The sequence below is a fragment of the Lepidochelys kempii genome, chromosome 1 (genome assembly GCF_965140285.1).
Source record: "Lepidochelys kempii isolate rLepKem1 chromosome 1, rLepKem1.hap1, whole genome shotgun sequence".
In the NCBI taxonomy this organism is placed as follows: domain Eukaryota; kingdom Metazoa; phylum Chordata; order Testudines; family Cheloniidae; genus Lepidochelys; species Lepidochelys kempii.
Genome location: NC_136380.1, coordinates 185,238,000 through 185,259,706, shown reverse-complemented (window position 1 = coordinate 185,259,706; position 21,707 = coordinate 185,238,000). Strand labels below are relative to the sequence as shown.

At 40.7% G+C, this 21,707-nt stretch overlaps 2 protein-coding genes across 2 annotated transcripts in view; one reads left to right on the top strand and one right to left on the bottom strand.

Moving 5' to 3' along the window:
- The first annotated feature begins 809 nt into the window (after positions 1 to 809).
- POU1F1 (POU class 1 homeobox 1) lies at positions 810 to 20,054 on the top strand. The gene is made up of 7 exons (XM_073304189.2): positions 810 to 951; positions 5,163 to 5,312; positions 7,012 to 7,125; positions 8,320 to 8,565; positions 11,541 to 11,705; positions 16,069 to 16,129; positions 19,709 to 20,054. Exons 1-7 carry the CDS (start codon positions 810 to 812, stop codon positions 19,920 to 19,922), a joined length of 1,092 nt encoding a protein of 363 aa, XP_073160290.2. The 3' UTR covers positions 19,923 to 20,054.
- The window catches only part of CHMP2B (charged multivesicular body protein 2B), a 32,545-nt gene continuing 17,533 nt past the window's right edge, over positions 6,696 to 21,707 (bottom strand). Inside the window, exon 6 of the mRNA XM_073304167.2 lies at positions 6,696 to 6,895. Coding sequence (XP_073160268.1) covers positions 6,701 to 6,895 — 195 coding nt within the window. The 3' untranslated portion in view covers positions 6,696 to 6,700. The remainder of the gene's footprint in view (positions 6,896 to 21,707) is intronic.

Sequence of the window (21,707 nt, the reverse complement as noted above, 5' to 3'; positions counted from 1 at the left end):
AATAAATAATAACAATAATAATAATAAATGTATGAGCGCTTAAATTTCGAGTATTTGTTGTTTTCTTTCAGAATCTTAAAATATTATGTACACAGCTTTTCAAGAGCAGACATAAATTACCTTAGATAAACATTTAGTAGTTTATGCTTACTTATGTAAAGTTCAGAGCCTCTAGATATATTCATTCTATCATGTATAGCACTGAATTAGGCAAATGTGACAAGTCAACTGACATTCGTGCAAGTTCTTGGCATTAGATTAATTTAGATTAATTTCTCTATACATTCTTTCATAGACTTTCATTTGATTTCTCTGCCAAGTAGCCATCAAAACAATTCCTGGGTGAGGTTTTTGGAGCAGGTGTTAGCTATGGAAAGCTATTCAGTATTAACCATACCAATATTCAGTATTAACCATATTGCCTTACCTCTACAAACTTTGGAGACACCTTTTTTTCCCCTGATTACTGTTCTTTCACAAAAGGCCTGATTTAAAGTATCTGTCAAATCAAGTCTCTGGTTTCCCTCTTCTCCCCGCATTAATTGGGCATCTATTATGTTTGGGTGGGAAGGAAGGAGGCTCTAGGCTGATATAGCAATACTGCTGGGAAAAGAACATTAACATGGATAAAGGGATTTCCTAGTGGTATAAATACCTGCACACGACCTCCCTGTGCTCTGGAGCCCTTGTTTATGTATATATGCAAGTTAAGAGAACTGGAATAGAGTTTGACTGCTGTTAATCAATAAGGATATATTTTGTTAGAAAATAGGGGAAGGTGTTTCTTTGTCTTTTCTCCTTTTGTGGGAATGAGTTGCCAAGCATTTACTTCAGCTGACACCTTCGTCCCCTTGAATTCTGACTCTTCTCCCGCTCTGCCTCTGATAATGCATCATAGCGCTGCAGAATGCTTGCCCGTCTCCAACCATGCTACCAATGTCGTGTCTACAGGTACTTTTTTACTAGAACAATTACACTCTTGCTTACTTTCTTTTTAAATGCTTTTCCCTCTTTCTGTAAATGTTGCCAAACTTAACACAGAGATAGGGAAACACAGGCAGAGCTATTTCATATCAGCTCTGCAGTGACTGGGGACTACCTTAAAGCAGGAAAGTTTTCACAAGGCTATGTAAAAATGAATACATCTAGAGCGACTAAAATGTCTGCATTTTAGCCAAGTTTGTAGCTATCTCTAAATTTGTTATGGGATTAGGTTGAGGTATTTGACCAGCACAGTGAGGTACTGGCTACAAATACTATCAAACTTTTGTAACACAAAATAGTCTTCAGTGACACACGTCTCCTGAAATAAACCAAATTATATTTTGCCTATGAAACTGCAGTTTATAAATATATAAATGTATGATTTCAAATGGGTGATATACTTAAAATGAGGCAGATGCTGATGGCAATAGCTGGGGAAAATACCCATTAATGGGAAAATTAACATTTTAATAAATGCTGAGTAAAGACAATGGGATTTGGGTGAGATTTTCAAAAGCGCCAAAGTTACTTAAGTGCATCGGACCCATCCTTCTGTATTTTGGAATGTGGTACCTTTATCTGACTAGGAATTTTAGTATGTTAAAACTGAACAAAAATCAAAATGTTTCCACAGAAAATGTGCTTGCTACCTGAAAATGTACAGAACTGGAGTTTTATCTCATTGGCATTTCTGTTTTTTTGAATGAATGAAAATAAACTTTCATAAATAGAGAGAACTGAATATTAATTTCAGCTAACCCACTGACTTAAATTGAGTTGCATGGAGGAGAGAATTTTACTAGATGTCTTCAATAAAACGATGATCTCTTGTTAAGCATACTGGAAGTAACATCTTTCAGTTGGAAGGAAAATGAACCACTTAAGTACAGTACACTACACAGAAAATTGAGAGTATTGATGACAATATGATTGCATGTATTAAATAGGGGGTTCAAAATGTTTCATAGTGCTTGTTAGAAAAACATAAGAGAACTTAAATTAGGGAAAAGAGAACAAATTTCTATATCCATTTTATGGTAGCACTTTCTGAATTGTTTCATTTCCCACATGCTCCAAAGTAAAGAATTAAATGAACACATGTTGGCTGAAAATATCACCACATCCTTTTACTAAGTCTATGCTGTGGTGTTTAATAATCATAGGCCCAGTTCTGCAGTCCTTCATAAAGCACAAATCCCACTGAAGTCAATGGAAATTTTGCCTAATAAGAAATGCAGAATCACATTCTATTTTATTGTATTATTACCCAAGAATGCCAGTGTACAGTCCTAGAAGAAAGAAAAAGTGGGTGAGGAAATCTCTTTTAGCGGACCAACTTATTTTGGTGAAAAAGACAAGCTTTTGAGCTACACAGAGCTCTTCAGGTCTGGGAAAGGGGGAAATGAAGAAGAACTCTTTGTAACTTGAAAGCTTGTCTCTTTCACCAACACAGGTTGGTCCAATAAAAGATATTACCTCACCCACCTGGTTTCTCTAATATCCTGGACCCAACACAGCTACAACACAAAGAAAGCAGTAATAGAGAGAACATTTATTTGTATTAGGGGAAAGGTTCTAAGTTTTTAGTACAGATGACAAGAACTGTAATACACAGTGCTATGGTGAGTCAGTGTAAAGAACTTGTGCAAAGAAAGAAATGTATAAGGATTTTTACACAATCATTATTTAATTCTTTTTTTAAAATGACAAAATCCCTCACAATGCGTCTGGGCCTTGTAGCGCCGTTGCATATGAATTAATTTTGCTAACTGGCAAGTAAGTGAACACACACACACAAAAGCAAAGATACCTCATCATAAACTTTAGACAAGTACATGTTATCTGTATGCTATATATATTATTAAAGATATGTTCTGGAGTAGATTTTATTTAAAAAAATATCTTAGCGATGTAAGACTTCACTCCTGCATCTGCTATTAAAATATTGCCAGGAAGTTGGAAATGTCAGTCTTTTATGTCTGAAAATCATGGGATGTGTGGATTAGCAAATTGCAGATTGGCAAAATTCAACAGTAAACAAGTAATTCAAAATAAGTCTTTAACTAAGACTTTTTGTCTAAGCACAAACATTGTACAGCTTTATCTATACTGTGTAGTTTAAAGCAGTACAGTCCCTAGTGTGGATGCAGGTATGCTGATATGAATGTGCTTTACCAGTATAGTACGGAAAGGAGAATAAGCAATACCTATCTAAGGTCCCCTATACCAGTATAACTGTGTCAACAGTAGCCGCTGTACCGGTATAACTATATTGGTGGTAAAAATCAGGCTGCCTCCTCCCACAACTAATATTGTTATACTAGTGCAAAACGTGAATGTAAACTATAAAAGTGTAGTTCTAAATATCTGAACTTTGATGACCACGATAACAGCAGTGTTGTAAACTATTAAAATGTCATAGATCATTACGTTAACAGTTTTGCCATACTGCAGAAATCCTTCTGTGCATTTATACAGCTCAAAAGAATCAAAGACACCAACATAGTTCTGTAGTCTTAGCGACAATTCATATACAATCCAGTACTTTAAAAATATCCACTTGTTTGTATCTGTTTTTCCTTTTAGTCCCAGAGCAAGGGTGAAAGAAATGCAAATTTCTCCAGACTGTTCTAACAACATGCTTCAGCTTTGATGTAGAAGGATTAGCCATGAATAGTAACCAAGTCGTGCAGTTCTCATGTCTATCTTTCCTTGGTCTCTCTGCTGCGGCTGCCAACACAGGAGCCTATTTGTGACTAGGTTTTCTGTGATGTGGACACAGGTCCAAGAAGACATGAACAACTCCCACAAACTCAGTTAACTTAGCCCACTGAATTGCCATCCCACTGAATTGCCAATATTGAAATTACAGTTAGGAATACTCAGTTTGAGTTGTCCTAAGTTCCTGAACGAGCCCTGATGTGGGATTCAGTGTTGTTGGGGTCATTTGGAAGCAAGGTGAATTTCTGAAAGGGTCAAAAGCATGGCCTCTTTATTGTTTGAGGGAGAGGGCTAAATCCATTATTTGGAAGCAACAACAGACTCATAAACTTCTTTCATGGATCAGCCATTAGAGGGAGACAATATATTCTCATTCTGTGGGATTTAGCACATCTCCACGCATCTTTAATATACAACATCTTCAAAAACCAGACTTCCTGCTTTGCATGCATACAGAAATGCATAGTAGATTTTGGGGATACTGATGCTAGACATTACAGAGCAGAGATATGAACCTTCAATCTCTTCATTAGAGTCAGCCAAAATTATTAATATTTTTATTTACAGAATTGACCAGCAATAGCTCAACATTTGAGGATACAGAAAACTTTACAGAATATTTTGTCAGTGTAAAATGCTGCCCTACACAGCTAATAATTTTATTATTGTGGGTCATGCTGCTTCTTAAACCCTTACCTGGTTTCCGGAGATGCCTGATACATAATAGTGTAGCCAAGCAAACAATGGAATCTATTTCCTTGTTCTCTTCTTCAAACTTCTGCCAGCCATCCCACTGCCTGCCAGACACCTGTGCAAACTATGGAGACAAAGTGCATGTGGGTCTATTGCTACTGCTATTGCAAAATGTTGCCTAAATTTTCAAAGTTTTGAATGTCTCTACTTTTGAAGGACCATCTGAAGACACCTTAAAGGGCCCTGGTTTTCAGAGGGTGGGTGCTCAGCACTTCTGAAAATCAGACCCTTTTAAGGTGTCTCCAGGTGAGTGCCCCAAATCACTGCATGCACAAATGTAGGCTTTACTCTACATAGAAAATTGTCCTCTTGGTTATATATGCTTCTTTTAGGTTTTCATTTTAGGGGCTGATGGACTTTTCAAGAACTTAGAAAAGATTAAAGTAAAAATAGATGGAACAGTATTGGGGGCCTGATCTTCATACACATGTAAAGAGGAGAGCTTGTCAGGATACCTAAATTATTACGCTTGAGATAATAAATTTAAAAACCGGGCAAGATAAATCATTGCTCTTGGCTAAAAGCGAGCTAGCCAGTTTTCTGATGAGGCATGAGCACCTACTATAGGCTGTTTCCTACAGAATTACCTTGAGAGTTAAAAAGCAGCATAGAATGGTTAGCATGCAGGCAGAAACAAAGTACAGATATTCTCTACCTCTGGACTGAAAGGATGTATCTTGAATCCTCATACATTTTCTTACCAGTCCCGTCTGTTTTGTCTTTGGTCCATACTCCTAAATGTTCCCACGTGCACTTCTCCATGGCAACTTTGGGAAACGCATCTACAGGTCTTCATTATTCAGTCCCTTCCTGTCATTATGGAAACCAACAGTCTACCTATGGGGTGATGGCAGGTAAGAGATATTCACTCTAACAGGTTAGTTATTGGCATGATTGTTTGAGGGGATTTTCCTTCAGAGGGGTTGAGGGAATGGAGGTTAATGAGAGGTAGGATGGCCTCATGGTTAAGGCACTGGACTGGGACTCAGGAGAACTGGGTTCAGTTTCATGCTCTCTCTCAGCCTCTATCTGGGGATCCTGAGCAAATCACTTACTTTCTCTGCCTCACTTCCTTGTCTGTGACACTGGGATAATGCTTCCTTTCTCTCACCCATTGTCTGTCTTGTGCACTTAGATTGGAAGCTCTTTGGGGCTCTTTCTGCCATTTCTGTATATGGCCCCAGTGCACTGGGGCCCCAATCTTACTTGGGGCCTCAGGGGCCCTATGCAGTACAAATAATAAAAATTATAACTGATTATGGAATTTGTATTGAATTCAGGGAGGTAAATTCAGCACAGGACGTAGCTGCTTCAGAATAATCCACCCAGGGCGAGATCAATTAAAGAAACAAAAATAAATGGAGTGCCATTTTTGGTACTCATAAAACTTGTGACAAGGTATCAAACATTCCATTAATTGTGACTCAGATTTTGGCTGGTGAACATTCTGTTTCTCAATCCAGAGTCCCCACTCCTTTCCCTGAAGCTGACTTGGAGCAGGTAGGGAAGAAAAAATGAAAAGTGCGTTGTCTGGATTCCCTCCTCCCCCATGTTGTTCTTCCCTCCCAGTCACTCCTGATACAAACAAAAAGTGTGAGGTCACACCTTAACAGCTGATAGCTATGGGCGATCAGGATTGTTCCTTATACTCACAATTAAAATCACACTGTTATGTGATAGTGTGGCTAGTGTATCTGGGACACCACTATACCTTGTTATAAAACATCAAGGGAAATATCCGGGGCCTGACATGGTTTAGTAGGTATAAGAAGCATTAGTCTTGCAGAGACTGTTGCAGGCTTTATGATTAATAATAGCCTGGCAAGCTTTGAAATAGGAACTTATGTTGAGTAATAACAACTTGCTTTCAACCAGAGTAAACACATCAGGGGTGGTTTCTTTTCACAGAAATACTGTAGCTGACATGTAGGAATCTCAGTCCTTCAGAGTGAAAGGAAATGTATGTGAAGGCCAAAGAGAAATCACTTAATTCAGTTTATGCTTTTCCAAATCTCATGGAGCAATATGAACTGTTTTCACACAGAGGATCCATAGACTTTATGACATAACTTGTAAAGATGTCTTAGCACCCAATGCAGTTCTCTAGATACCACACTGAAGAGAGAAGAGAAATTGTTCAATATAAAGGTGTTCAAGTGAAGTGTCAACCAGGAAAATAATGTAGTAATGCCAGGGGAAGAGACTTGCCAGGAAATAACTATGGCTCAAAACTAATCCAAAATCAAACACAGCATTTTATTTCAATTGAGAAGGAGGGAAAATGTAAAAATGAATCAGCACAGGTGAATGTTTCCTCATGCAGACTTTTCTGGGACAGCAAGTAAGACTCTTTCTTCACATGGCCAAATGCTCCTGCTTCTGTGTCTCTTCTTGTGTCTCTGGTACAGAAATTCTTGTTTAGATCTCTATGGGAAGTCTACAGAAGAAGAATCATTAGATGAGGAGGATTTCCATTCAGAAATATCAACCTATTTCTACACCAAAAGAATTCCATGTTACTGCAGTCTCTCCTTTTTTCCCACTTCCTTTTAGGCATCAAGCCTGCAACCCCAGAGATGTTATCAGCAAGTCTCTCCCAGAGTCGCATTTTACAGACCTGCAGCATGCCCCATCCCAACGTGGTGAATGGAGTCAGCACTCTGCAAGGCAAGGCCTTCTCTTGTTTAGACTTTTGCCCTTCTGACATTTAACAGCTCCCTCTCCTTTTTCGCAGTCATACTGCATGTGACTTTATATATCAATAGGGTTAGAACCTCCATTGTATTCCCAGCCCTCTGGAGGATGTATCTAAGCAGTGAACAAGACAAGAAGAACAAAAGAGAAGGAAGAGAAAGGAAGGATGGTCTTGTGGTTTAGATGCTGGGCTGGAGATGTGGGTTCACTTCCAGACTAGGCTACAGACTGCATGACTGGGCAAGTCAATTACTCTCTTGATCCCCCAGCTCTAAAATGGGGGTAAGAATTTTTCTTTTCTCCCTCCCATGCTTTGTCTGCCTTGTCACGTCAGAGAGACAAGGTGGGCGATATCTTTTATCGGACTGACTTTTGTTGCTCAATAAAAGATATACCTCACCTACCTTGTCTCTCTAAAATTCTGAGACAGACACTGCTACAACAACAATGCAAGCAACAATGGAAGATATCAAATTTTGTCTGTTCAGCTCAGGGAGTCTCTCTGTTTGTTCAGTGCCCAGCACAAAGGGCACCTGCTCTTGATTAAATGGTGCTGTATTGTCCAATAGTGAATAAAATTTAGCATAAAGTAGTTCATACTTGTGCAATTACTTTCCTCTCTAAAATTATAATGTGACGATCTTATCATTCTTTGGGCTTCATCCTGTACTCTTTACTCAAGGAAATTTCCATTGAAATTGGTTGTATATAGTACCGAATCTGCATATCACATGTAGTTTATAAAGTAGTATTGTTGGTACCAGAAAACAAACAAAGACTATGGGCCAGATCCTCAGCTAGTGTAAACTGACATAGGTCCATTTACTTCAATGAAAGCAATGCAAATTTACACCAGTTGAGGACCTGTCCCAATATAAGTCTATCTAAGGTACTTGTATGGCCCTCATTCTCATAGTATTTGAACACTTCATAGCATATAGTACTATTATTCACATTTCACAGATAAGGAACTGAGGCAAAGTATGACAGTTCAGGGAATTGAGCCCTGGTCTCCTAAGTGCCAGGCTGATGCCTTAACCACTGGACAATCCTTCCTCTCTCTAGTATGTAATATTACAAAGCTTAACAGTTGATAGTTGACACAAAGGTTTCTTACGCAATGCTGGAGAATGATTATATCAAATTGTGCTTTTTGCCTTCATGCAGGTGGCCTGACCCCTTGCCTTTATAAATTTCCTGAACATGCTCTCAGTGCCAGTTCCTGTGCTCTGGGGCATGGCTTCACTCCCATGCACCAGTCTATCCTTGGAGATGATCCCACAGCCACTGACTTCAAGCAGGAATTCCGCAGAAAAACCAAGTCTGTTGAAGAGCCAATAGACATGGATTCCCCTGAAATCAGGGAACTGGAAAAGTTTGCCAATGAGTTCAAACTGAGGAGAATTAAGCTAGGTATGTGCTTTGTACTAGCCTGAAAATCCAAATGAAAGCTCAATTATTTCTGTATGTTTTATATTCTAGTCCATCTGATATGCTTTATAATTTAAAACCTGCCTCACGTTTACCAAGCTTTCTCCATACCTAGAAGACTTGTTTAGAACTAATTGCCTCAAGCTTTTTGCAACTTTTTGCAAGAACAGTAAGTGATTTTAAAACTTTCTGCTCTATCTACTACTTCTGTCTGCCTCTGAGAGCAGATTATTGGTATCTGGACTAGCTGTATTCTAGGGGAAAGTGTGATCAATCACATAAATCATACTGTAAAGTTGCATTTAATTCAGCCTTTCAGGATTGTCATGGAAATTTGCCAAACTGGGTACAAAATCTATTTGTTACTATGATAGTGAAAAACCTTAAGGATACTTTGCCTGTCAAAAATTATTCACCACGGCAGTTGTACAAGTTGTAAGGCTGATTTAAGGTATGATTTAGACACAAAATGACACATTTTTAAATGATTTCAATGGAGTTGGACAGGAAATGATTTTTATCCTGTGAAAAATTGATGAAAGTGAAATTTTATTCATTTTCACCAAGCTTTTGGTTGCCCAAAACAGCAAAACATACATTTAATTTTTTTTCATAAAACCCGTGTTTTAAAAAAGAAAGCAGCTGTTGTAGCAATACATTTCTATTTAGTCAAAAAGCCATTTTCATTTTAGATGGAAAATTTCCAACCAGCTCTAGTCTTCAACCCTTCCTTTAAAATTGTACCCCAGGTTTTGTGGGGGCTCAGGGCTGGGGTGTGGGCTTACCTCAGGTGGCTCCTGGTCACTGGCGCAGTGGGGGGGGCAAGGCAGGCTTCCTGTCTGTCTTGACTCCGTGCTATGCATGCCTCAGAAACAGCCAGCAGGTCCAGCTCCTAGGCAGAAGTACGCCCGGTGGCTCTGCACACTGCTCTTGCCTGCAGGCACCGCTCCCGCAGCTCCCATTGGCCACAGGTCCATGCCCTATCTCTCACACATATATGCACTTCTGTTTGGCTCTTTGGGAACCTAGACTTCTCTCAGATTCACGTATTCCCTTGTCGCCGGGCCATGTCCCATCATGCATGATGATGCAATTTCTTTTCACTAAATGATCTCAATGTACAACATACAACAACCAAAACTGAGGAGCTCCCCCTCCAGTTTTAGGTTCATTTTAACCACTGCTGAGTATTGTGGTGACCATTTTGTTACCATCTGAGAACTACTTGGGGATGATATGAAATGTGTGGATGATCTCAGCTTGATTTCTGGTGGAGAGATGTCCATATCATACTCACTGGCAGCCTCAGCACCGTACAAAGATTAAATGGGCACTGGTGCTGGATTATCCCTATCACCCCTAGAGATTTCCCTCCATGACAAGATGGAAGCACACTGGTGGGGCAGTGTGAGGAAGCTTGGTCCTGTCTGTGCTGCACTGAAAAAAACGAAGTTGTATGTGTCAAACACTGCAAATCCAGCCCCTTCATGGATACTAAATTCACTTTGTGAATTACGAGTGGTCATTTTTAATTTTCTCCTATAACAATAGATTGTATCATTACAGAATATGGCATGACTCCACTGTAAAACACAGCTCTGTAAAAGCATGTAATTTATATGGCTGTAACAGCCATCTGTATTATCTCTAAAGCTACAGGGATATTACTATCCATTTTCCATACAGAAATGAGAGCTAGAGCAAGGGTATGGTGTCTGAAAGAGTGTTTACAACCTGTGCTGTTTTGCTGTATATCATGACTATTTAATGGTCAGTCACAGAAAGGGCAAGATTACCTATGCCCACGAATACTTCAGTAGTAATTATTTACAGTGGCTTGATCCTGAATTCCTGCACACTCAAAACGCCTATTGACTTAAACAGATGTGGCTGAACAGAGACTGCAGGATTGGTCTTAATGCCATTAATAAAAACGGGATGTACCAACAGCCTAAAGTCAAGTAGACAGTGCCCTGCTAGGGCAAAATGTTAACATTAATAACAGAGGGTTTGATACTGTGAGGTGCTTAGGATCCTCACTACCTACTAACGTCAATAGGAGGGGAAGACACTCAACACCTTGAGGATTATGCCCATTATGGGGAGGAGATAGAAGAAGACTTAGCTGTGTCTACAGTGAGGATTAGGCCGACCTAACTATGGTGCTCACTGAATGACATTTTTCTCAAGCCCTGAGCAATGTAGCTGGGTCGATCTAATTTTTCAAGTGTGGCCCAGGCCTGTGAGAGAGAGGCCCAACCCTGGAAATGGGATTGGAAATTGTGTTTTATTTTGTTGTTTACATTCTTCTTTGTATAATGGTAGTGCCTAGAGCCTCTGCTCATGGCTCAGGGCCTCATTGTGCTAGGCACTGGACAGATACATAATGAAAAGACAGACCCTCCCCCATAGAGTTTACAATCCAAGTATATGAGGAGAATCAGCAGGTGGACACAACAAACTGAGGGTAAATGAGATTAAACAGGAGGATAATGATTACTGTGAGAAGCAGCAGTCACAGCAGTTACAATGGTGTGAGTAAAAATCAGAGTATATTCTTAGATTTTAAAGTCTGAACCCTGAATTGTTGTTCTTTTCTGGGTTTAAATCAGACCCCTAATGTTAAAATAAACTTTTAATTCTGTGTGCAGAATTACTGCATGATCATTTGCTGTTGCTTCCTGCCTACATTATCATACTGGTCAAATTGCATGTGTCTCATGATAGACATGGGAACGGATGCTCATCTCACCTGTTTTACACTTGTGATCTCCACTGAAGACAAGAGAGATACACCAGAGTAAGACTGATGTCAGATCGAAACAATCAAAGAAAACACTTAAGGCAACTTACCAAAAAGTGTGTTTTGGGGGCAGTGACCAAGGTGGAATGTATCTTTCTGTAAATAAACCAGGTTAGGTTACTCAAGTTTTTTTTTCTTTATTGCTTTTTGACAGGCTACACACAAACAAATGTTGGAGAAGCCCTGGCTGCTGTGCATGGCTCTGAGTTCAGTCAAACAACCATTTGCCGATTTGAAAATTTGCAGCTAAGTTTCAAGAATGCCTGCAAACTGAAATTGATATTATCCAAGTGGCTGGAAGAAGCAGAACAAATAGGAGGTAGATATTTATAACGCCTCTAGAATTTAGTCTTACCCCTACAAGAAGCTCTTTAATGTATAAGATGGTTAGTAGTATATAACTTCCACTGGTCCAGCTTTTTGTTTATTCAGGTGGGGAAGATGAATATAAATATTGTAGGATCAGTACATGCATTAAATTCAGTAGGACTGATGCCTGTGTCATGGGTAGAGGGAAGCAAACCTGCCAGAAACGTATGGCAGGCACAAATTAGAGAGATGTGGCTCTCTTATATGTCCCTCATTTCCCTCAAGCCCATTCATGCAAACTAGCCCAGCTCTTGAGGTACAAGGCAGCTGGTTTTTGATGCACTGCCATTGAATTCTAGTCCGAAAGACAGCATAGCTGGCTGTGGAAGAATCACTGGTACAAGAAGATCTTCCAATGGTAGAGCGCTGGTGTTGAAACTCCTACACCAACTTGCTCCCTATTACAGGTGTAAGGGATGTGGCAATGGGAAAAGGAATGTGACTACCCAACACCATGCCCCCTATAAAAGTAGAAGGGGGGGATACCATGGGAGTTTTAACATCTGCTCTTTGCCATCTTCCCTATGCCCTGAAAACCCCAGCTGCTGGATGAGCCCCTGGGATTCTGTGGCAGAGGCATGACTTAGGACATGATTTAGAATAGGTTAGCTGTTGTAAATTACATTGGAAGACCTGCCCAGCACATAACTGGCTCAGGATGAGGAGAGAGAAAAGCTCCTGGCAGTGTATGTTCCTTGGCCTTAAACAACAATCTGAGCTACTATGTAGCTGAGGTTCTGCACGTCAGCAGATGGTATGCCGGGACGTTAAAAGAAAGCAGATCCAGATCCAAAGCCTCTCTCCCCTGTAGGATTCCTCTGAAGACCAAAACAGGTGAGCATGTGATTCTTTCATATACAGTATAGCTGACTCCTTCCTATTGAAGATCCAACTCAGCTTTGACAGAATTTCTCATCCGAGCCCCAAAATGGCTGATCCTTTCTAATCTCACAATCAAAGGTTGCCCTTTCAGAGGCATGGAATATGTGCTGGAGTGCCACCGACAGAGGACCTAATACACACTAGATTGTATTAAATCAGATCATGTATGTTCTATCACTGTCAAAATGACTTTACTGATCATTAAGGGAAGAGAAATGGTGTAAGTAAGAAGATACTTCCATTGTTATAGTAGCTTTTACCATTGCTATTTAACCCCTACATTTTTATCTGTTCGGTGCACTCCTGCTTTTTCCTCCTCCCAACCACAAATAACAGGGCGGAGCCTCAGGCGGAAGGGGCAGGGCTAGGGAGTCAGCCTCCCCCAGCCAGCCCTTCAGCGCTCCCCAGCCCGTGCTGCCTGGGGCTCCGGGTCCTTTTAAATCGCTGGGCCCCGGGGCAGCTGCCCTTTTTGTAGCCTGTTTGTTCTAGAAAAGCATCCTTCACCTCCTCTTCTTAATTTGATGGTCTATAATAGACTCCATATCATCATGTCACCCTTATTTTATTCCCCATTTCTTTCCCAGAGACTTTCAAATGGTCTGCCTCTCATCTACTTCTGAACCTCAGATAAATGTGTATATATTTTTGGTGTACAATGCCACACCACCTCCTTTTTCGCAAACTGTCCTTCCTGAACAAGCTATACCCCTCTATAGCAAATATTCCAGTCATGAGATTTAGCCTATCAGTCTCTGTGATACCAATTGTCATCATTTGGCTTATGTACTAATCCTTTCAGTTGTTCCTGTTTATTCCCCATACTCCTTCCATTTGTGTATAGGCATCTAATACGTTGAGCAAATTCCCCCATTAATTTCCCTCTTGTTGCTCCTTTGACCCTACAGTAATTTCCCATGTCCTGCACAACATCTGCCTTTTTCCTGTTTAACTGTGGGGATTTGTCAACTGCCCCTTTGAATCTAGTTTAAAGCCCTCTCTCGGTTGGTGAATCAGTACACGAAGATCCTCTGACCCTTCTTGGTCAGGTGGACCCCATCTCTTCCCAGTAATCCTCCTTCCTGGAACAGCATCCCATGGTTGAGGAAGCCAATGATGCAGTCTCAGATGCACCCAAAATCAGCCCTTGTGTGAGCTCAGCCTGCAGTCATGAGCCAGCAAGGGCTGCGTGGAACATGCTCATAATGGGTACAAATTCTTTTGCCCTGTATGTGGATATCCAGGCCAACAGACTCAGTGTTTCTCCAGTGCATTTTGAAAATGAGCTGCATCTCTTGGAACAAATTATGTCAACATGTCCCACTATGACCATTAAACCCACTGGCACAAAACTGCAAAAAAACCCAAATCAAAACAACAATCTCTGATCAAATCCAAACCATGTCTATGAGTTTGTAACAAGAAACAGTACCTGCGGTTGGACCAGAAATATTTTGATGTACAGAGTGATTTTGACACGCTCAAAAAATGAATCTGCTTTGAACCAATGTAGATAGGTTCCTTCAGCGCTGTTCACAACATAAACCTTTACTTATTCCTGAAGAGTGCAATTACAACATTCAGCCAGATGTCCCAAAGAGAAATGTTTCAGAGTAGTAGCTGTGCTAGTCTGTATCAGCAGAAAGAACAAGGAGTACTGGTGGCACCTTAGAGACTAACAAATTTATTTGAGCATTAAGCTTTCGTGGGCTAAAGCCCACTTCATCAGATGCATGCAGCTGAAAATACAATAGGAAGGTATATACAGAGAACATGAAAAAATGGGGGTTGCCATACCAACTCTTAGCTCACCTTAATCAATTGGTCTCGTTATATTATCAGCAGGAGAAGAAGAAGAAGAAAAAACTTTAGTAGTGATAATCAGGATGGCCCATTTCAAACAGTTGACAAGAAGGTGTGAGTAACAGTAGGGGGAAAATTAGCATGGGGAAATATTTTAGTTAGTGTAATGACTCATCCACTCCTAGTCTTTATTCAAGCCTAATTCAATGGTGTCCAGTTTGCAGATTAATTCCAGTTCTGCTGTTTCTCGTTGGAGTCTGTTTTTGAAGTTTTTTTGTTGAAGAATTGCGACTTTTAGGTCTGTAATTTAGCGTCCCGGGAGGTTGAAGTGTTCTCCGACTGGTTTTTGAATGTTATAATTCTTGACGTTTGATTTGTGTCCATTTATTCTTTTGCGTAGAGACTGTCCGGTTTGGCCAATGTACATGGCAGAGGGGCATTGCTGGCACATGATGGCATATATCACATTGGTAGATGTGCAGGTGAATGAGCCTCTGATAATGTGATTAGGTCCTATGATGGTGTCCCTTGAATACATATGTGAACAGAGTTGGCAACAGGCTTTGTTGCAAGGATAGATTCCTGGGTTAGTGTTTTTGTTGTGTGGTGTGTGGTTGCTGGTGAGTATTTGCTTCAGGTTGGGGGGCTGTCTGTAAGCAAGGACTGGTCTGTCTCCCAAGATCTGTGAGAGTGGTGGGTCGTCCTTCAGGATAGGTTGTAGATCTTTGATGATGCGCTGGAGAGGTTTTAGTTGGGGGCTGAAGGTGATGGCTAGTGACGTTCTGTTACTTTCTTTGTTGGGCCTATCCTGTAGTAGGTAACTTCTGGGAACTCTTCTGGCTCTGTCAATCTGTTTCTTCACTTCTGCAGGTGGGTATTGTAGTTGTAAGAATGCTTGATAGAGATCTTGTAGGTGTTTGTCTCTGTCTGAGGGATTGGAGCAAATGTGGTTGTATCTTAGAGCTTTGCTGTAGACAGTGGATTGTGTGGTATGGTCTGGATGAAAGCTGGACGCATTTGGTAAGTATAGCGGTCAATAGGTTTCCGGTATAGGGTGGTGTTTATATGACCATCGCTTATTAGCACTGTTGTGTCCAGGAAGTGGATCTCTTGTGTGGTCTGGTCCAGGCTGAGGTTGAAGGTGGGATGGAAATTGTTGAAATCATGGTGGAATTCCTCAATGGCTTCTTTTCCATGGGTCCAGCAGATGATGATGTCATCAGTGTTGTCTGATTATCACTACAAAAGTTTTTTTTTCTTCTGCTGATAATAGCCCACCTTAATCGATTGTTCTCCTTAAGAGATGGTATGGCAACCCCCACTTTTTCTTGTTCTCTCTGTGTGTGTGTGTGTGTGTTTGTGTATACATATCTTCCTACTGTATTTTTCACTGCATGTATCTGATGAAGTGGGCTTTAGACCATGAAAACTTATGCTCAAATAAATTTGTTAGTCTCTAAGGTGCTAAAAGTACTCCTTGTTCTTTCCACAGAGAAATGTTTCAAGCAGATCATTCAGCAACCATATCTGGCATGTGTTCATGGTATTAAAACATGACTGGTAACAATGGTTTCTAGAAATTATTGTATTTGTTTTAATCTTGGAAGGTAACTCCCCCTTTTTTAATATAGCTTTATACAATGAAAAAGTTGGCGTGAATGAGCGGAAAAGAAAGCGCAGAACCACCATAAGGTAATACAATACTTCAGCAAATTATGTATTGGAAGTCCTTTTTTTTCCCTCATATCCTTCTTAGGTTTGAAATCTAAGTAATACTTTTCCTTAGAAGCTCTATCTAGAGCTGGTTGAAAAATAAATCCAATTTTGAAAAACAGGGACAAATTTTGTGTGAAAATTTTCACAAAAAATTTCATCCCATTTATCAACCAACTAAGGAGCTGCACCAAAACCTTCAGCCTTTTAATTTTTTCAACAAACCTCCCCCTCACACACTTTTTGTTTGTAAAAAAACATACCCATTTATGACCCCTGGTAATCCCATCCTTTATGACATCCAACTCAGTAATAAACTTCTGTACCCCACTGGCTCCTTATACAGCCTCTGAACTTCCTTTGTGGGAGGTTTGATGATACAGGAGAAATTGCATTACTTCTGCTATAACTTGTGGTGATTAGTCCTGGTGGCTTGGGGGGAAAGCTTGCTGCAAAGAGCATCTACCCCTCCCTTGGCCAGGGATCTGGATCCTGTGGAGCTTCTACAGAGGGTCTTTCAGAGGCTGTAAGGAAAGAGGGAAGGGGAGTGCAGAGTTGCCAACTCCACATAGCAGGAAGTTGTCAGAGAAACCCTGAAAAGTTGCTGGATGTTGCTATTTTAGCATTCAAAAGGCATCAAAAATGTCACTTCACTAAACAAAATTTCCACAGCATTCAACAGAGAATTTTGTGTGTATGTATATAAATACACACACACACATGCATTGAATACATTATAGAATTTCTGTATACATTAATCACTGAAAATGTTTTTAGACTGTAGATCATATTCCAACAGGTGTTTGTCATAGAGTTTTGAAGTGCATTCCATGGCTTCTTGGGCTGAGAGGCTGTGAATGAGAGGAAGGGTTTGACTAGAGCTCGTGTTGGCAGAAGAGGTTACTTACTGTAACTGGAGGTTTTTTGAGATATGTGGTCCCTCTCTGGATTCCAAATGTGGGTGCGCATGCCTGCCGTGCACCAGAACTGTTCAGAGTTGTGTCCGTTGACCCGCACGTGCTTTGTGCATCAACCGCGTGGCACGTCCGAGGCTTTAAGAGGCTGTGTGGATTGACACTGCTCCAGTTCCCTCGCACCAGTAAGCAACGGAGCCTGGAGCAGAGGGCAGCTACTGGAATCCAGATGGGGAGCCCATATCTTAAAGAACCTCCAGTTACAGTAAATAACCTTTTCTTTGAGTGATGGTCCATATGTGGATTCCAAACATGGGAGAGTAGCAAGCTGTGCTCAGTGCAGAGGCGGGCATGAGGGCTCACCCGAAGTTACAGGCTGAAGGACAGCTTGGTCGACTACCACATCTGTCACTGCAGCAGGTGCGAGGGCATAGTGGGCAGTAAGTGTGGACAGAGGACCAAGTGGCCTCCCAACAAATGTCCTGCCATGCAACATCTGTATGGAAGGCCGACATGACAGTTTAAGCATGCATGGAGTAGGCTCCCTGATGGGAGGTGGCGGGGGGGGGGAGACATGAGAGAGAGCGTAGCAGTCCATAATACAGAGGGAGAGGCATTGTGAAGAGAGGGTGCGGCCCCAGCAGCGTTCTGCAATGGTGAGGAAGAGACAGGATGAAGCGCGGAAGGTGCAAGTGCGGTGCAGACAAAAGACCAGCGCTTGGCGGATGTTGAGGGAATGTAGCACGTGTTCCCTGTATGAGGTGTGTGGTTTAGGGTAGAATGTGGGGACAATGTCCCTTGGAGCTGACTTTCTCTGTTTTTGCACCTTTGGTGGCCCACATCTATGGAGTTCAGCCCCCTCTGCCTTTGGAAGCAGAGTGGGCATGGGCCCTCTTGTTATTAATATAGGTCATTAACAAAAGTATTTACATACATAAATAAGCAAAACCAGATGGGATAATGACATCAATAAAAATATGAATTTTGATCCAATTATTAGCTAAACATGATGAGAACTGTGCTGGGTCCCCCCCCACATTCTCTGCTAGGTCATTCCAAACTATGATGACCTGGATAACACCGAGGAATGGCTCCTGTGCACAGATCTGTCCCAATGCCTGTATTAGCATGTATACAATCCCAGTGTCATTGCAAAGAGCAGTCAGTCTTCACAGCACTGCTGCTGATCTGTGCAATGAGGCCTGCACAAATTTTTGTTAAAACCAGCATGACTCTAGATTTCTATGTTATGGGGAGAGTGGCCATCTGGAATAATCTTCAGAGATCAGTGGTGTTTGGAGTCAAAGACCCTTTTTCTAATTGGGGAATAGTCCCAATGAGAGACACCTCTTCACAGGAGACATATCATCTCCAATTCTACTATTACACTCCTGGTGTATCAGTGCTATGCTGGCATCCATGAAACACCTCTAATTTGCAAGCCAATAAAACTAACTGGTTCCTTACACACTATAAATGATCAGTTTTGTACACATGCGCACACAGTGCAAGGAAAGGGGGACGCACTCGGTAAGAAAGAAAATGTTCACTGATCCCTTGCGGAGCCTGGGACCCCAGCTTGGGAACCTCTTTAAGAATGAGCTAGAGGAGAGTAGTACCTCTGCACTTCACTCCCATTGAAGTTTTAGGTAGATTTCTTGAGGATAAACTAGAATCTGGAGATGAAAAACAGTGAGTGAGTTAGCCTACTCCAGTGTAGGAGCTTTGTAGGACCTGATCAAACTATCCATAATATGGATGTGAGAAATTATATTTTATTTTCAGCTGTTTGACCCAGTGAAAACTTTATTTAAATACTTATTACTACAGCTGTGCATCTATGGAACACTCAGCTTTCAGCTAGCTAGCATCAATAACCCAACATAAAAAAGAAAATGCATTACTAATGAAATTACACTAAGGGCAATCTAAAGTTACATGCAAAGTTGTTCATCCGTACTAGAATTTCTGCTGCAGGGTCTTGAACCACACTAGCAGAAATAAACATGCTTCATATCTAGAATAAAGTGTACAGTGACCTCTTGTGGACAAAAAGGAATGATACCGCTAATGCTAAAACTAGGTGTGACAAGATCAAGCTTTTCATCCTAATTGCTTTTGTACAAGCACATTTCAGGCACTTATTCTTTTTGGAGAATAAACAGCACACAAAAAATTCACCTATATTCAGCCTCTGTGTCTGAATATGGGAGGAAAATAGCTCTTAACTTTTATGCTGCCTGTACCAGCTGAACTGCAGCACATTTTTGGGTTCTACTGCAATGCAAATAGGCTAAAACTGACTTTTGGGGAGCATGTGATGATTCTTGGGTTGCCATGGGCTATATAAATGCATGAACTACATTTAATGGATTACCTCTAAAATTATAATAAAGTCCTTATTATTTTCAGTGTGGATTGAACATAAAGATACTATCAGATTTTTGCAGCCCATGGCAACATGGAACCATAATACCCTTTAAACTCAGTGTTTTTACTGAGAGGGAAAGCAAAGCAGTTTCTTGCCTTTTTAGTGCAATATTTTTAATGTTCATATCATTGCAGCTTAGCCTAAAATAGCAGCCATGACCCAAGTCTGTCCAAAGTCACTAACAGTGGCATTTTTATTTATCCCTTCTTCCAGCATTTCTGCTAAAGAAGCTCTAGAGAGAAACTTTGGGGAACAAAGTAAGCCTTCTTCTCAAGAGATTATGAGGATGGCTGAGGGGCTTAACCTCGAGAAGGAAGTTGTGAGAGTTTGGTTTTGCAACCGAAGACAAAGGGAAAAGAGAGTGAAGACAAGTTTACACCAGAACACCTTTAGTTCCATTATGAAGGAGCATCATGAGTGCCGGTAAAGTTTCCTGTGCATAGTTGAGGATTTCTGGGTCTTTAAGATTTTTTTTTTAAAGTATTGTCATTTGTTTCCTCTATAAGTTAATTTTAACTGTAACATATCTTCAGTGGGCTTGATTTTAATGTAAAAGATTGGAAACATTGTTACTATATGTATTTGTGTAGGGGAGACTGTTGCTTAGCTGTCAACTATTCAATCTGCATTAAATTGATTGTTAAAAATTTCACAGTAAGTACTATTCATATACCATGCCTTTCTTGCATCCACAATACACTCACTAGTTAATGACAGGTTTCAGAGTAACAGCTGTGTTAGTCTGTATTCGCAAAAAGAAAAGGAGTATTTGTGGCACCTTAGAGACTAACCAATTTATTTGAGCATGAGCTTTTGTGAGCATCCGATGAAGTGAGCTGTAGCTCACGAAAGCTCATGCTCAAATAAATTGGTTAGTCTCTAAGGTGCCACAAGTACTCCTTTTCTTTTCACTAGTTAATGTGAACTTTACCCAAAAGATCTGGAATGAAATCTTGTGTTAAATACAAAGAAGTTACTTATTGGAACTGTAGCATGTGAAAGAACTTGTGTGATGTGCCCCTCACTCACCCAACAGCAATGATCTTCACAAACCTAGAAAAGCTACAGCTGTTGGGACCACAGAAGTGCCCCTTCACAGCACCAAACATTTATAGAGCCGAGGGATGAGGCTGTGAGATCAGTGGTTCGTCCTCCTGCTAAACTTCAGCATCATTGAAGTCTGAGGAAGGTGACCGGGTAATTGAGACAGTTGCCAGTCTTAAAAAACTGCTTAATGCAAACAGCCTTTCTTCTTTAAAGCGGCCTCTACATCTTCCCTCTTGTGGAGTCTAGCTGGTAATACAAACTCATGAAGGTGGGCTAAGTTCTATTAAGCAAGGACTGAATAACTGCCCTCCCATAGAGAGCATCAAATGTAGCAGCTTGGCAGATTTCTAGGATGGAAACATTACAGAGGCATTCTGGCTGCTGCCTTAGCCCTGGTACAATGAGCTTTAAGACCCTTGAGATACTGCCACCTTTGCTAATGTGTAACATTTCTCAATACACAGCCAATCCGTTTAGACAGGTGCTGAGCAGAAATGACATTCCCTTTACACTGATCGCCAAAGGCTACAGAAAGTCTTGCTGACTTTCTAAATGCTTTAAACCTAGTTAAATCAAAACTCAAGTATAAACTCATTTTCCCCTGGGGAGGATGAGGTTTAGAAAAGAACAGGCACAAATAATTATTTCTAGTCCTCTCTCTTGTCCTGTCCTGCAGAGATGACTAAATGATTTCATAGCTCCACGCCCAGGAAGCCAGGGATTAAGGGGAGTTGGAATAATGTGACTTCATCACTCAAGGGACGGGTGGTCCAGTGATCACTGCAGCAACATTGCTCCCATTATTTGTTACAACGATACTAATTAATGTGTACATATTTCAAGCTTTTTCCCAGGACTAAAATTAGAGGAATGCACATTAGTGGTAATGGTAAATAAAAAATTAGTTTTACGTGAAGCAGGCATGATGGTGATTTAGAAAACTACTAGATAATAGATCCAGAAAGAGGTTATAATATTTGAGGTCATTAAGTGTATCACATAGAACATATCTATGTTGGTGTGCTTTAAATAATACATAAGCACAGCCAGGAAGGGGCCCTAGGCATGTTAAACTAAGGAATATAGTCTCCTGTATTAAGAAAATATATCCTCATGAATGAACTGCATTAGTGCTTTTCTTTTTCTCTTTAGGAGAGGATTCTAA